A 15,600-nucleotide genomic window follows, 5' to 3' on the forward strand; every position below is an offset into this window, starting at 1 on the left:
ATAGATGTCTGCACCTATTTGCGTTATAAAACTGGGTAGGCTCCAGTGAGCTACTGGAAGTACAGTAATTATTGGATGCAGATGAGAAGATGCACCCAACTCAGTCTACAAGATCCTGAATGTGGCTAAAGTTTTATTTACGTAAAATGCAGCACATCTAGTTAATTCTGCCCCCCTCATTTTTTAATGTATTTACTACTACATAATGCATTACAGCTAGGTTCAGATAGTTGAAGAGGAAGAAAAGAGAAAATGTGGTGAAACACTGGTGGGTGGAAAGGGAACAAAAGAAAGAAATTTTTAAAAGAAAAAAGAAAGAAAAAGAAAAAAGAATAAGTGTTCCTAAAGGAGAGGTTCTTACAAGTGGGGGTTCTTGTAGTAAAGGGAGTCTCCTTACTGTCATCTAAAAAGTCTTCTTCCTCATCCTCCTTTCTCAGCCTTCTCTTGGTCTCCTCATCATAAATGAGGCCCAGCAGATTGGCCGGGCTCTCACTCTCACAATGGCAAAGCTCGTTGAGACGGACACCAATTGCCTGCCAAAAGGATGGAATTAACAAAGGGTCATAAAGGTTTCTTAAAGGAGAAAATCTCAGCTGCATCGCTGAGTTTGCAGAAGTTTGCATTCATGTTGATTATATTATGTCATAACAAAAGATCTGGAAAAAATACCACAACAAAATGTAGCTTTTATGTAATACTTTAGAATATTCAAAGTGCTTCAACATTCAGCATCTTGCTATAATCCTTTCCACAGCCCTATAAGTTGGATAAATGTTATTATCCTCATACTGAAGAGAAAATGGCTTGCCTAAGGCAAAAGTAACGATCAAACTTTTTTTTTTGCATTTTTAATTAACTCTGATCAGTGAGTTTTTGTGACAGCAACTTGTAAATCTCTGAATATCTTATTAAATAAAACAGAAAATTGAGTTTGCTTCATTGCTGTGGAGAGGGAGTAAAAGCAAAACATTTAAAACCATAAAGACTGACTTGAACAAGTACAGAGCCAAGCCCAAACCCAGTTAGTCCAACCTGATCTGTGGGGTTGTCTGTTTCCATCCGTTCCATGGCGTAGATGATCCGTTAAATCTAATTCCTTTCTAATAGTGGAGGAACTTGGAAAAGCACCTGAGCCACTGATCTTAACTGATGACTAAATGGTTACAGAAAAACGGAATCATTTAAATAACTTTGTTCAGGCTATCTAAAAGGTGTGTCTAACAAAACTATAAGAAGATAGATTAGTATAAATCAGAGAGCCCATGGATTATTCGGAACGGAACGGAAGTGCTGCAGAATGGTAGGAAAAGGAGGGAGGGAAGGTGAGAGGAAGGACTGAAACTTACTTCCCCCCACTGATAGAAGAGCTTGGCTGCATGCCACTGTAACTTCTGGTTTCGTTTATTCCCCACGATTGGAGAGCGGCCACGAGAAAGGCCTTTCTTAGTAATGTTCACATGATGCCCCTTCATCCATTCTGGCCAGTTGCCCCGGTTGCAGCGATGCACAAAGCGAGCACATTCCAAGAAAAGGGCTGCCCGCGCCACCACCGGTGCCTCCTAAAACGCATTACCAGAATGTCTGTGAGACGTAGAAAACTAGCACGCTGAAAAGAACAGGGCCAAAGACTTTTTTTAAGAATGTACAACGCTGCCTCAAGCAAATGTCAGTGAAGCAAATATCACAGGTGACTTGGACCTATCAGGCCTTTCATCTGTTAACGAGGGGAGGCCCTCTCGGCACCTGAGGAATTCTTTCAAAATTTACTGGTGATATGAGACATACAATAATGGCTTCATCTAAACAGTATAAGAGAAGGTATTATGTGGCAAGGCTTTTCGAAGAACAAAACATTTTCTAGAACAATAATTAAGTCCCATTTCTCTAAACATAGGACACTGAAAATATGCTAATATTTTTGCACTATTTTTATACGAAAATAAAATACTAAAGATAAATAAATAAATATACTATAAATAAATAAATAATTCAAATTTTAATGCCTTTGGTTTTAAGGCAAATGATTCTCTAAAAATGCAAATTTTACAGACAAATTATGTCTAAGTCATCCAGAACTTTTTGTAGAGATTTGGTTCTAATATATGTAGTACTTCAAACTCACCGCTGGGCTACCACTTCCTTGATAATGAAATATTAGATGAGTTCATTTCTATGTAATACCAACTCACGATTTGTCAGCACAACAAAAAGTACATTGGTTATTATCCCTTCCCTCTTTTACCAGGGACAAACCAATCGGTCTACTGAAATTTAACTTGGAACATCCCATGTCTGCATTTGTTTATTAACTTATTAAAGTTTACATGAAAATTAATGTGCATTTTCATAAGCATTTCCCCAAATATATACATTTTTGTATATACTTTCCAAAACATACACATTTTCAAATAATACTTCAGTTATAATCTACTTTGGAACATTATTCCATCACTGTACACATTTCAGTATGATTTTTTGTTCCTGTTCAAAAAGCAAAAAACAATCTGGAACAGTGTAGATATCAAAGCATTATATGTTCTGTTTTGTGTATAGTTCTGGGAAATGCATTTAGGTAACTTCAATGAAAGTTCAAATTAAAATGTAAACTGAAGCATTTCTCTCCCATCTCTATAATCCATACAAGTATTTATTTTAAAATTTGCAAAATCGAATTTGCAAATCAATCTATACTGGCAAATGAGTAGAGCTCATTTCAAGCTCTGGCACAGACCAGGAAATGCATGATTACATAGCACACATCAGGAGAAGTAGGGTCTAGGGTCTGTTATTCACATCACAGCAAACAACCACATAATCCAGTTTTATACATGTGCTCATTGTGCTGCAACCCTTTGTTATGTCATCCAGGTAACATGATACCAGATTTATATCTGCTTTCATACATATATTCAACTGAGCCCTGAATTTTTATGTAACTATTAATGAATGGGAATCAATATTTTTTAATTAGTACATGAACTCACACTGTAAATAATCACTGTATTTCTTTTTTTTCTCTCTCTCTCTAAACTTCCCTGATTAATATATGAATTTACTCCTTGCCTCCAAAAAAAGCTGATTTTTTCCCCCAGAGATGGTAGTTGTTCTTGTTTTGTGTCAACTAATTTCACTGTCACAGACAAGGGCAAATAGAAAAGATCCTTTTCTCTTACACCTCCTTGGGTGCAGTAAGACCAAGAGCAAGTTTAAATTAATGTTTATATTTACTGTTCCGTCATGCTGTGCAATCAGAAGAGGCCCCTTTGCCCACAATTCTGTGCTCAACCACCCCATATTAGCGCTCCAACAGAATCTGCAACTGCCAATGTTTACGCATTTAAAAGTTTAAGGAACGTCCAATTTTAAAATTAAATGGGGAAAATGAATCTGAACTCTGAATACAAATCCATCTCCCACATACCAGGAGTGGCCCATCTCTGGATTGTGAGGGAGTCATGGCTGCTTTTTCTAATGAAAGAGAGGTAGGCAGCTCTGTTCAACTGAACATAGTTTTGACTGGAATGTCTAGCTGGTCTCTATAGCTCTAGAGGTGCTACGTGATCAGCGACATCAACTCTTGGTTCTTTATTGCATAATCTGCTTCAGCTAGCTCTTATACCTCAAGTCTTATCTCAGATGAGGATCCATGATGTAGTTTTCTGTTGGCCCAACTAAATATGAAACAAATGTTATACACATTACACTTAGAGTCAACATGCTGAATCTCAGAGCGTTATGCAAATGCATTGCAGTAGCTTACCTTATGCCCAGAGCAATCTGAAGAAGCAGCAAGAGAAAGATGAAGATGTTTGACAGAATGGATAAGGATGAATTCACACCACAGAGAAACACATCACAAATGAAGAGAAATGAATTAGCCACAAGATGCATAGCTGAAAAGAACCACAAGTTACCACTTTCATTGTCCACAGAAAACAAACAAAACATGGCTGCAAAATTCAAGTAAGATGGACATTTTCCTCATAATCCGCTTATACAGACGCCTCCTGCTGCTATGACAGTATTTGTACAATGTAGCTTAAAGATGGTGAAAACAATGATAGCAACATAAGAATTGCCATTTTCTTTCACAGCTTCATATAATCCTAAAAGGCTTCTGAATGATGAATCCAACACTGGTCAAAGGGCAGAGTAAACCCCAGAATTAGGGATGGGGTTGATTATCACAAGAAAAGTTAAGGTTAGTTTGCAATTCACTCTTCAGAATATATGGACTTATTACAAGACCTTGAGAGAGTTGCAGCATTCATTGGAGTCAGTGAGAATCAGTGCTGGATTGAAACAAGCAGCCTTCTGGGTGGATGTAGGCATTCCACAGAAAGTGCTTGTAGAGAAAACTCAAGGACTCGAAAACTCAAGGACTTGTACTTTGGGAAACAGATATTTTCCTCCCTATGTAACATGTTCCCTTGAAAACCTAAAGCCAGAGGGTTCCTGCTGGTATTTCCTATGTATATGCATAAGAAGCCAGCAAGATGCAGAATCTCTTACTGATCATTGCAGGAAGAAAGGACAAGCACCATGTGATCAAGGATACCAATATTCCAGAAGTGATGGGAACTTGTGTTGTTCATAGGAATTTCACTTAATCACTAGCCCTCTTCAGACATTTGAAAAGTGTCATCTGTACAAGCAAGGAGAGGAATTAGGCATGTGGGTGCTTGACCTCCCCGTGCCCCTTGCAAATAATTGTTGTTGCCTCTTCATAGAGTGCGTAGCTACACCAATGAGGCTCTTACCTTGATGGACACCCTCCTAGGCAGTAGCACAATGAAGAAACAAGGTCCTAAATAACAAAAAAGCCCTCTCTAGGAAAGATATTATGTAATCAGGAATGTGTTTTTTTCATACTAGGAGACTTGCAGAGGGCTTCCATGGTGAATCTGCTGGAAACTCTTCTACAGATACCAGACATACTTTTTTCCATTGCCCTCCACATGTAGAAGGCAATAAGAAATTAAGACAGAGAGAAAGGGAGGGAGGGAACTCCAGTCCACCTCCTCAGATACAGGGACTGACACACAAATGCCCAGAAAATATGTCTAGGGAAAGAAATGGCTCCAGATCCTGCAGGCAGAGCATTATTCTTAAAAAACAACTATTATTGAGGTATTTGCCTGACTATAAATATGAGTCAGGGAATTTAAGAAGCTAAGGATACCAATCAATACTCTACCTTTTCAAAACAGAAAAGCCCTTTCATGGGGCAAGGAAGGCAAGCTTGTCCCAGGCCCAGAAAAGTGTTTGTCTGAGCACTCATATTAACTTAATCTCATTGCTTTGCTCTTATGTGGGGAAAGCTTTGGAACTGGGGAGCTGGTATGTGGGTCCTTCAAAATAAAGCTTAGCAAACAAGAGGTAAGATTTCTTTGGGGAGAAATTATATTAGAGAGAAGAAGCAAAAAGGTACCCTTCCAGGGAGCATTTATTCTTCTCCCCCTATACTTCTCTTACTGTAATGTGTTGAGATGTGAGAATACTGGTACAATTACACAGAAGGCAATAAAAGCATAGCTGGGAGGCATGGAGGTACAAAAGGGAAAATCCATACATCATTTTCCCAATGTCTTCCCAAAAGAACTAAATCTAGCTACTTCCTAATAGAACTTGAGAAATAAGTCAAAAAGTATCCCCAAGGAGTTACTGACATGAGGATGCTAGTGACTGGGAACGTGTATGCATAGATAGAAGTATTTACAAAAACGTATCATGCAACACAAAAGGTTTTAAATATAAAGTACTATATTAAATGGCAATCACTGCAAAATCAGCAATAGGTGAGGAACATTCAATGGTGGATGAGATGAAAGGAAAGCAAAAAGGACCAAGTAGCTTGCGCAATGACATTTTGGATTCCAATCTATGCTGGACATGGATTATTTAGCCCTTGGATCCACAAATCCCAGGCTATAAGTAACTCATAAAGCAGAATACAGGGAAGGCTTCCTCACATCGCTATCCCTTTACCTCCCAGGGAATAACCTGAGACTCATAGCTATGGTTTGCACTAATTATTGATAGCATCAACATATGCTATCAACTTAATGCCTCTGTGGAATGACTGTAGTCAGTGTTATAAGTAACATAACATTTACAAAGGCTTAGTAAGCAGAGTCGTGACATGTGGAGCCTGAATAAGGAAAGAACTGTTTTCATTAGGCGCAGCATAAATCTGATAAAATGAAAGACACAATTACAGATGGATAAAAAAATAATTTAGTAGTCATTGTGCTTAGCATTAGTATCCCTATCCTTTCCTAGTTTTTTTCCTCTCCCCCCCTTTCAGCAGTTACCATACTTCAGCACAAACCAGAGTCTTCGGTATTGATTTATTATTGCAAACAGAGCCCATAAAAGAGCGTGTAGGGACTTACGAGATCAAGAGCAGCTGCAAGGATAGAAGCATCAGGGATTGTTCCTGGTTCACAGCAGTTTAGGAGAAACTGAAACCGCTTCATGCCTTGCCGAATGGCTCCCAAGTTCACCACATTTTTGGATTTGTTTCCCTCTTGGCTGGAAGCCAGATGATCCTCATAAGTCTGGCAACCTTAAAAGAAAATCCAAAAGGGAGGGCGGGAGACAGGGGAAAGAGAAAGCCCCCACAGAAGTTTAAACATTCATTAGGCCTACTGACAATCCTGGAACATGTGTCTCCTATTGATCTGCCCTGTCCACAAGGATCAAGCGTGACAGAAGGAGAGAGGCATACATGATTCAGAGGATCCATGACTGTAACAAGCTCTGTGAAGTCTTTAGGACATGTTTCATCTCACCTAGCACGAGAGAAAATGGGTGTCAATTCTCCACTGGAGACAGGTATTTCCAGTTCCCTGCACCTTCAGATTTTGAGATATAATATATATATATAATACATATATATCCGAAACTCCAAAGGCATACTATTTTCAGTGGTTGCAAGTTCTTAGATAAGCAAGTAAAAAGCCAATCTCAAGAAAAATTGCACTGCAGAGCTTTCCCACATTTCCCAAAGTGCGGATCAGCAAAAGTCAATAGCCGTGACTAAATCTCACCGAACGAAAGGACTATATTAGTTATTACAGCAAAATTAAATACCACTGCATAACAGGGGCTACAGCAGAACCTGTATTGGTTTTCTTCAAATTAGAGGATCTAGAGTCTGTAATGGAATTGATTGTTCAGGTCTGTGCAAGATTGTCACTGGATTGGACCAAAGGTCATCACAGTAGGTGAAGATACTGATTCCAAAACATTTCCATAACAGAATTGTACTCAGCATTCCCTTGGGAAAGGGAACGGGAGAGAAGGGCTGCTAAATGCGCAAGGCAGTTCACAGGTCGTCAAGAGCAGGCATTATGGGGATGTTCCAAAGAAAAAGTTGCATGCTTAGGTCAGGAGTCAGCTTGAAACCTGAGCCCATATTCTATGGATTTATGAAAGGTCATGATTATGTCACCTTTGAAGATAACCTATGGCTGGTATTAAAATGAGGAATGTCACACATACCAAACCTAAGATTCTTAATGGAGAGACAGAAGACATGTGTAATTAATAAGTATATCTGAAAGGCACAACCATAATTGGTTTATTATTATAATGGAGAAATGGCCCACTGCATCATTTCCTGTTTGAGAAAATAGCTTCACTTTATATGAAACTTTGCATTTATTAAATTCAGTTTTGTTGACTAGTATGAACATTTTAAAACAGAAAGATCCATCTCAGGAAGAGTGAGGGAATAGCATGAGGTCACAGCAAACAATCACAGATATAAAAAAGGAAAGAAAAGAAAAAATACTAACAAAAGATAATCTCCATGTTTAGTTATGAGTCAAAATTTGTAATCTATTTAAGAAAAATCCCAGTGTGGATAAGTCTGGTTTTCCATGTTATTTCCTGCATAGCTGATTCATAGAATCATAACGTTGGAAGGGACAACCCCCACTGCTCAGTGCAGGAACCAGAACAAAAGCGTTCCAGGTAGATAGCTGTTTGCTGCTTAAACACAGTGAACGAAGAATGCTATCATACCTCCCTCAATCATCTTTTCTCAAGGCTAAACATACCCAAGTCCTTCAATCTTTCTTCATGCGGCTTAATTTCTAGTCCCTGGTCATCTTTGTTGCCCTCCTCTAACTTGTTCCAATTTCTCTGAATCATTCTTAATCCCATTCAATTTTGTATTATCTGCAGATCTGATAAACGCTCCTTCCTCTCCTTTATCCAAATCATTAATGAAAGTATAAAGAGTAGAGGACTGATCCTAGTGGCAGCCCATTTGATACCACTCTCTAGATTTTAGATTTTTTTTAGATTTTTTTTTTATCTTGCCTTTATTATTCTTGTAAATAACTCAAGGTGGCAAACATACCTAATAATTCTTCCTCTTCCTATTTTCCCCACAACAGCAACCCTGTGAGGTGGGCTGGGCTGAGAGAGGGTGATTGGCTCAAAGTCACCCAGCCAGCTTTCATGCCTCAGGCAGGACTAGAACTCACCACTTCCTGCTTTCTACCCTGATGCCTTAACCACTAGACCAAACTGACTCTTATTTGATGAAGAACCACAGATGAGTACTCTCTGAGTACAGTTTTCAAGACAGCTATGTATCCACTTAATCATCATGTTATTCAGGCCATCCTTAACTAGTCTGCAAAGTGGTATATCCTCAGGTACTTTGTCAAATGCTTTGCTGAAATCAAGGTAAATTATACCTAAATATTCCCACAATCTTTTAAGAAAGCTGCCCAATATTTTTAAAAAATGAGATAAGACTAGAATGGGAAGATTTGTTCTTGACAAACATATACTGATTTCTGGTAATTACCTCATTGGTTTCAAGATGCCTGCAGATTGACCTGCTCTTAGAATCTTCCCAGGTGTTCATGTTAGACTGTTTTGTAGTTTGTGGTATATTTTCCCCCTTCCCCCTTTTGTGAAAGTGGACAGCATTTGTTTTTCTTCATTCATCTAGTATTTCATCAGTTCTCCAGAATTTCTCAAAGGTAAGGGTTTGGCCAAATCATCAGCAATTCATCTGGTTCTATAAATTTAAACTCATTCAAAATGAAGAGATATTCCCAGACCGTGTTTCTATCAGTCTCAAGATTCAACCCTGCCCCTTCATCCTGCCCTTCTCGGTTTCTGGTAGGATACACAATATTTTGCCAGAGATAACCAAAAGAAAAGACAAATAAAGACAAAAAGCTCAAAAAGTAGGAATTGAGCAACTCCAACTTTTCTATACTTCCTTTTAACATTTTGTCTTCTTAACTGAGCACTTCCTACACCAATTCTCCTTTTCTTGTTACGTGGAACATTTCTTAAGTACTCATCCTTTTTATTATTCTTAGCATCTTTCACTAGCCTCCACTCATTCTCCATTTTTGCTTTCCTGATCCCAGCTCTACCATCCTGGATAAGCTGCAGAGACTCTTCTTTTGTGATCTTCCTTCCATTTCCTGGGTGTGTCTTTGGTGCTGTTTTCAGATCTTCACTTAGTTTTCTTCAGTAGCCCCATTTGTTTGTTCTGCTGTCTCATTTTTTCTCCTCATTAGAACTGTTTGCAATTGGACTTTTGATATATAATTTTTTAGGAATTCCCACTCATACTGAGCAACTTTTCCCATTAGCTTCTCCTGCCACAGTATCTTACATGTGATTGCTCTGAGTTCATTAAAACCCATTTTTTTGAACATCAGGATAATTGTTTGAGTAAACTCAGTTTTAGATTCCCTTAAATCAAGAACTCCAGTATCATGACTCAATGCTCATTCTGTTTTTTCTTTGATTGATTTAAGAGGCCCTATTTCAGCCACATTCCAAATATCCATTAAGCAGAAGTTATCCACCCCCCCCAATCAATTTAAATGAATTTAAAATTAAAATTAAATGAAGTTAGCCGTACTTTGTGTCAGGCTTCTCTTGGCTGACACTAGAATTTAAAATTGTACAGGCAGTGATTCAAGGGCAAATGCAGATTCTATAAAATGCAAGCTCTGTCAAAGGTCAATTTTTGCACCTTTTTCTTCCACCATCATGTTGCAAAAGGTAGGAGACCTCACACTTCTGAGAAGGAGGAATGGTAGCTATCTGTCCCTTGTTATAGTGACTAACTAATCTGTTTGCTTCTGACCTGCCAGAACTAGCTCTCACAACTTGGGCAAACATATTTTTACCACTCCTTCTGGGGCTGTGCTGGCAATCCATCGTCTAGATAACTTAGACCATGGTCCCAGAAACAAACTCTTTTCCATCAACACCGTTTGCATAGCTCATCATTGTCAGGCTCTTTGGCAACTGCCTTAACTGAAAGTAAGGTTTTTTTTAAGCACAGTTCTCACAGAGTTTTCTTTAGCTAGATTTTACAAGGTGCTTAGGAGGGGTTACAAGAATTCCACCGATTGAACCATCTGCAGTTCACAGTTAATATATCTCCATTTACATGTGGGTGGAGGCTTCCTGATGCACTTTCTAACAGGCAATGAGGCAGGTCTCTGAACTGATAAAGGGGAAATTTGCAGTTGGTTTTTAATATAATGGTCTCCTGAGTCTCTATCAATCTGGAAACCAACTCTGGACTTGCATTATTCTTATTTTCCTTTCTAGTCCTTTCCAATGAACTGGAAGAAAGGATGAGAATAGCACCTGAATCCACAGGGTCTTGAGCTTCCTTCTGAGATTTTCAAAGGCTTGGTGATACAGTTAGAATTGTTCTTTGCAGTATCATTTGACCCCATACTGTATTCGTTGGCAGATGGTTCAGTTGTCATTGGACATGTTAAATCCTGGAAGTGCTCTCATGTCCTTGATTCTTGCTCCTGGCAGACAGCACACCTCACAAGTTAATGGGGCCAGCTGATACATATTTGTTTCAATTCTGTCTTCTTATATGGCCCAGTGACAACCTCTCTATCTTTGTTCTAAATATTCTACAGTGTCTCTTTTTCTACCCTTGAAAGCTCATAGCCTTTTTCATCTGCAAAGGCTTGAAATCCATTTCTGAGTTCCAACAGTATAGAATAACTTCTTAGTCTTTGGCTTCTGATTTTTACTCTCATCCACTAGGCTTGTTCCTTTTATCTGTCTTTCATATGAAGAATTCTTCTACTGTTTGTTTTTCTGATAGAGCCTCTTTTCTCTGAACTGATAAATCTCCATTCTTTCTGATCAGTTAGTATGGCTACCTGCTGCTCCAAACCTGCCCATTCATCTTCACTTAGAGTACTATTAGAAATTTCTTTCTTCCCTTCTTCCCTTCTTCCCTTCTTCCCTTCTTCCCTTCTTCCCTTCCCTTCCCTTCCCTTCCCTTCCCTTCCCTTCCCTTCCCTTCCCTTCCCTTCCCTTCTTAGCCAAGTTCAAGTTGACTCTTGATTTGGGAGAAAATTTGTTAGAGACTCCCCCTCAAACTCCTCCAGGTAAACTCCTTAACAAGGGTGTCTGCAGGGTAGGCTCAAAAAAGTCAAGATGGCAGCCACAAAGTTGTAATGGAAGCTCCACCTGTTTTGCCATACACACACAAAAAGGCAGAGCTTTAATTGCACTGTTGTGGCCGCCATCTTGAATTTTGGCCATAGCCTGCAGACACCACTGCTTCCCAGCTTAACTTCCTCAATGAGCTGACTCCCTGGAATCAGTCTGCCTTATACTCCCCTTACAGCCTCTTACTCAAAGGAAGAAGTCAACCAATCACCCACAATGGCAGTAATTCAGGAGATGAGTTTTTCACCCTTCACAGCTCAGCGACAGAACTACTCAGACCATACGTTTTCTCTGGCCACTCTTTTCTTTTCTCCTGTTCAATTCAATTTCAGTTCAATTTCTATGAGTTCCACCTGTCACTCACTCAGTGAGTGATAGGACAACCTGTTTCTGTGGTTGCTTGGTTTACTTCAGTTTTCTGTACCATAAATACCTATGAGCTGACATTTGAGTAAGATTAATTACATCACCATAATTAAGACTGCAGTTCAGGTTACTCATATTCTGCCATTCTGAACTGAACCTAACCTAAGAACTTTTGTATATTATGTGTATTGCCTCTACATTTTATTTTAACATTTAAGTTACTCCTTGGCACATCAGTAAGATCTTTACACTGCGTGCTGCTAAGTTGTGGACTAAAACTATCCAGTGGCTCCTATGGTCACATAATGAACCCAAAAGCCAAACAAAATGGTATTTCCATTACTTTTGGATAAGCTGCTCCATTTTAAAAATTGACAAATTTTGTACAGTTTTACAAACTGGATGTTGAAATAAAAATAATTCCATTTGCAATTAATATTATCTCAAATTGAAATTTCAGTTTAGTTGTTGAGATCTGTCATACCACATCCTACAGTCATGCTTGACTTTAACAAAGTAATCACATTATGAATTATAACATGCATTCATTCCCTGCCTAATACCCACCTAAAATTTTTCTTTGAAACTGCAAAGACATTCAAACCTGTTGCTGATAATGGCATTAGGCTCTGCTGTTCAAATGTGAAAAAAAAGTAAATTATTCTACTGGGTACCTGTATGGAAGGACACCCAGAAATAACTGTGGTCAGAAAGAGCCCAAATATTTCTATTACTATAGCAAGAGATAGCAATAATCATATGTCATATGTGTTTATCTGAAACCCCACCCCTCTTTATATAGAAAGGCATTTTATGATGGAGCAATGGCTAAATGAGGTAGTAACATCACTTCCATGTTTAATGATGCAATATGTAATGTCGGGTCATGTAAAGTTCTGTGAAAAAGACAAAAAGCTAAATCCATTGAGAGGGGATGCTGTGTCTCTTTTTCAATGCAAAAACAGGAAAATATCAAGAGGCAAGGTTGTTTGTTTGGTAACAAGGAACTCACATATCTGAAACACTTAAAAGCCATTAAGTCCTAACCTTGTTTACAGGAAAGAACTTTTTTTCCTTAAAAATAACAAAGTAATCAATTGTGTTTGTCATATAATTGTTCTCAATATCATTCATTATTTTGCTAAGAATGAAGGACAGCATCTCTCTAAGAAATGGCATGAAGACACAAGACAAGCAAACACAGAAGAAAAGAGATAATTAAAACACATTTGTACAGGGTTTTCCATTTCATCAGTGCTGAACTTTATGGAAAATAGTAGATGATCAATAATGGGGAATAAAAGCTGGTGGGCACATCCAAAATTTCACATCAAGGGACTAAGTGAAATATTAGCATAATATGTTTGAACCCAGATATCTGTTTCCAAATTACATATTTTCCAAATGGTGGGTTTGATTTCTTAGAAGGTCAATTTTACCTTATCTAAATGCATTGGCCCATATTTGCTTTTCCTTCTTGGCTAGAATTGAATTAAAATCAAAATGACATAAGAACAAAAGAAGAAAGTGGCAGCTACAAAATATATAAAGCCAGAGAAAACAAAATGGGTCCAGAAAACATATTTTTAAAGATAAAGGGTGAATCAAAGAAAGAGGATAACCCAAAAAAGAAAAAAATGGAGGAACAAAGAAAAAGATAAAAATAAAAAAAAGGACTGAAGAAACAGAACCCTGATTTCTAACCATCTTTTTCTTCTGTGTGATGAAGCCTGGATGGATGTCTTCGGCAGGTGCGCCATTTACCAAGACGCTTGAAGAAATTCTCCTCTTCTTCACGTCCATTTTCCATGCCACTTCCAGGCCCGCCTTCTGATAGCTTCACTGCACTAGTAAATTTCACCTAAATGATAGAAGAAGTGTCATTTCATTGTTAAGATGCCCTGTTTTAATTTCTGATGTAAACATAACATTTTGAAAGCCACATCTCCATAAGGAGAACCATGCTGAGGGCATCACAGCTGAATAAGTAGGAAAGAGGAGCAAAAAAGAACCTTCCTTCCTTCCTTCCTTCCTTCCTTCCTTCCTTCCTTCCTTCCTTCCTTCCTTCCTTCCTTCCTTCCTTCCTTCCTTCCTTCCTTTCCTTCCATTCTCCTCTCTCCTTAGTGCTTAATCTACCTGTTCTTCTACCTTCTGACTCCTAAGGAAAACTAGGCACTAGATAAGCAGTAGGCTAAGAAAGCTAATCAGTGGCTTCACTTTCTCTGCCTGTAGAAATACTTTGTGAGACTTCCATGGGCCACAAGACTCTTTTTGGAATCACTTTACTGCTTTGTTTGTTCGGAAAGATCCATATCCAGAAATAAAGTTTTAGCTTCTAGTAAAGCAATTTTAGGTATAAAGCTTAGGTCCATATAGGGTTTCAATTACGATTACATCTATAAAGTCCATATTTCCATATCTGGGTACCTTACAGCTTAGCAATGAGATGCTAGGGTGGAGAATAATGATGGGAATTTAAAATGCTTTGAGCAATGCAACTGAAGGTATAGCTCAAGCCCAACCATTTAGCCATGTTTGAAGCCTTCTGGATAACTTTTTAATTATCTCTCTCCCTCCTCTCCCTTTTTCAACCTTCCTCTTTCTCCACATTTGTTATTTCTTCAGCTTAGTTTGGTTTGAAAGAGAAACTCTGTTTTGAAATTATCTGTTTTTGTACCAAATTCTTTTAGCTCTAGGACCTTTGGTAAGAGTTAAAACTCCGCACTGGAAGTCCAGTTAACTTCAGATATGTCAGCTATTCGTTTTTTCCTGGACTGCATAGTACTCAGTGCTCAGCTCAATAACTTGAGGGTTTCACACATTTTAAATTAGTAACTAAAAGCAGAAAAATCGAATTTGTGCCCACAGTGTTTTTCCAATTAGGCCTGACAAGTTGGGAAGTGTGATTGTTTGTGTCCATATTATTCTGAAGTATATAATTAATTGGGCTATATATTTTTCCTTTTCCAATCTACTACTTTTGCCCATGGCCCAGTTTTTATTTGCATGCAAACATCACAGACATATAGCAACCTATTGCTCTTTTCTACTTTCTATTGGAAAACAAATTGCCCAGTCTGTGGCTTTTTCAAATCTCCTTTACAGGATAACGTTGGGGATGGGGGTGGCCGGGGTTCAATATCCTCACTGAATTGTTTTTCTTCTGTTACACTTAGGTGCTTAATAATAGGTTTGTATGAATGTACTGTATGTTAAAAATGAAAGTCTGCAGTTGCCTGGTTGATTGAGGTATTTTTCCCCTCTTCAGAAGTAAGTTTCTGTACTTTGTTCAATTGTATTGTGTAGATCTGCTGAGAGTGTGACACAAATCTGGAAAAGCTTCTTATGCTCTCCTTGTTGTACTGATGAGTGTGTATATGTGTGTGGAAGGAGACTCTGCAACAAGAAATGAAAGTAACAACTGGCACGATCCTAGTCATTTCTTTAAGATAAAAGACTGGTAATGCTTGGAATCCTACACAGAATTAAAAACAAGATGCAGGAACAAATTCAAGCCAGGAACAGAGAGATATAGATGTAGAAGATATAGGTATAAACACATAGAAAGATAAACACACACATATATTACTATGCATCTTTCTTTTAAAAGAGTGGGGGTAGGAAAGGTTGCTTATTTACCCTGGAGCTCTGCCTGATGAAAGAGAGACGATCTACAGAGCTGATATCCAGAAGATCTTCTACGCCATCTGCCAGACCAGAAATTGATGAACGTTTCAGCCAGTTCCCTGTGAT

General features: G+C 38.4%; 1 protein-coding gene across 1 annotated transcript in view; it reads right to left on the minus strand.

Moving 5' to 3' along the window:
- The window catches only part of UNC80 (unc-80 subunit of NALCN channel complex), a 153,788-nt gene that overhangs the window by 88,357 nt on the left and 49,831 nt on the right, over window positions 1–15,600 (minus strand). Inside the window, exons 21-25 of the mRNA XM_088135592.1 lie at window positions 15,487–15,593; window positions 13,552–13,708; window positions 6,396–6,568; window positions 1,347–1,559; window positions 362–533 (exon numbers count right to left, since the gene is read on the minus strand). Coding sequence (XP_087991718.1) covers window positions 362–533; window positions 1,347–1,559; window positions 6,396–6,568; window positions 13,552–13,708; window positions 15,487–15,593 — 822 coding nt within the window. The remainder of the gene's footprint in view (window positions 1–361; window positions 534–1,346; window positions 1,560–6,395; window positions 6,569–13,551; window positions 13,709–15,486; window positions 15,594–15,600) is intronic.

Source organism: Python bivittatus, unplaced genomic scaffold (assembly GCF_059951505.1).
Source record: "Python bivittatus isolate LINGU-HERP-01145 unplaced genomic scaffold, Pbiv_v1 ctg000200_np1212, whole genome shotgun sequence".
Taxonomy (NCBI): domain Eukaryota; kingdom Metazoa; phylum Chordata; class Lepidosauria; order Squamata; family Pythonidae; genus Python; species Python bivittatus.